The following is a 530-nucleotide window of genomic DNA, read 5'->3' as shown; positions in this document are numbered from 1 at the left end:
CGGAAGAGCATGGTAGAGCATTACTACCGCAACGTGCATGCCGTCGTCTTCGTTTACGATGTCACAAAGATGACCTCCTTCACCAACCTCAAGATGTGGATCGAGGAATGCAACGGGCACGCGGTGCCCCCCCTTGTCCCCAGGGTGCTCGTTGGGAACAAGTGTGACTTGAAAGACCTGATCCAAGTGCCATCCAGCATGGCCCTGAAGTTCGCCGATGCTCACAACATGCTTTTGTTTGAGACCTCGGCCAAGGACCCTAAGGAGAGCCAGAACGTGGACGCCATTTTCATGTGCCTGGCCTGCCGGCTGAAGGTGCAGCGCTCGCTGCTCTGCCGGGACCTGGAGGGGCGGCCGGGCCAGGCCCGCAGGCTGGAGCCAACGCATGACACCAACAGTAAAAACTCCTGCCCGTGCTGAGCGGGGCCCCGCCGCCCTCTGTCACGGTCACCCCAATAAAGTCTCTGCGGCTCCAGTCAGCTCTGGGTGTTGCTTTGCTCGGCTCGGCTCGGTCCGGCTCGACTCGGCTA

General features: G+C 60.6%; 1 protein-coding gene across 1 annotated transcript in view; it reads left to right on the top strand.

Moving 5' to 3' along the window:
- RAB33A (RAB33A, member RAS oncogene family) overlaps positions 1-420 on the top strand; it is a gene marked incomplete at its 5' end in the record, with an annotated part of 3879 nt that extends 3459 nt beyond the window's left edge. Inside the window, one exon of the mRNA XM_009572993.1 lies at positions 1-420. Coding sequence (XP_009571288.1) covers positions 1-420 — 420 coding nt within the window.
- Between the last annotated feature and the right edge of the window lie 110 nt (positions 421-530).

This window comes from Fulmarus glacialis, unplaced genomic scaffold (assembly GCF_000690835.1).
Source record: "Fulmarus glacialis isolate BGI_N327 unplaced genomic scaffold, ASM69083v1 scaffold5100, whole genome shotgun sequence".
NCBI lineage: Eukaryota > Metazoa > Chordata > Aves > Procellariiformes > Procellariidae > Fulmarus > Fulmarus glacialis.
This window is presented reverse-complemented; position numbering and strand designations above follow the sequence as displayed.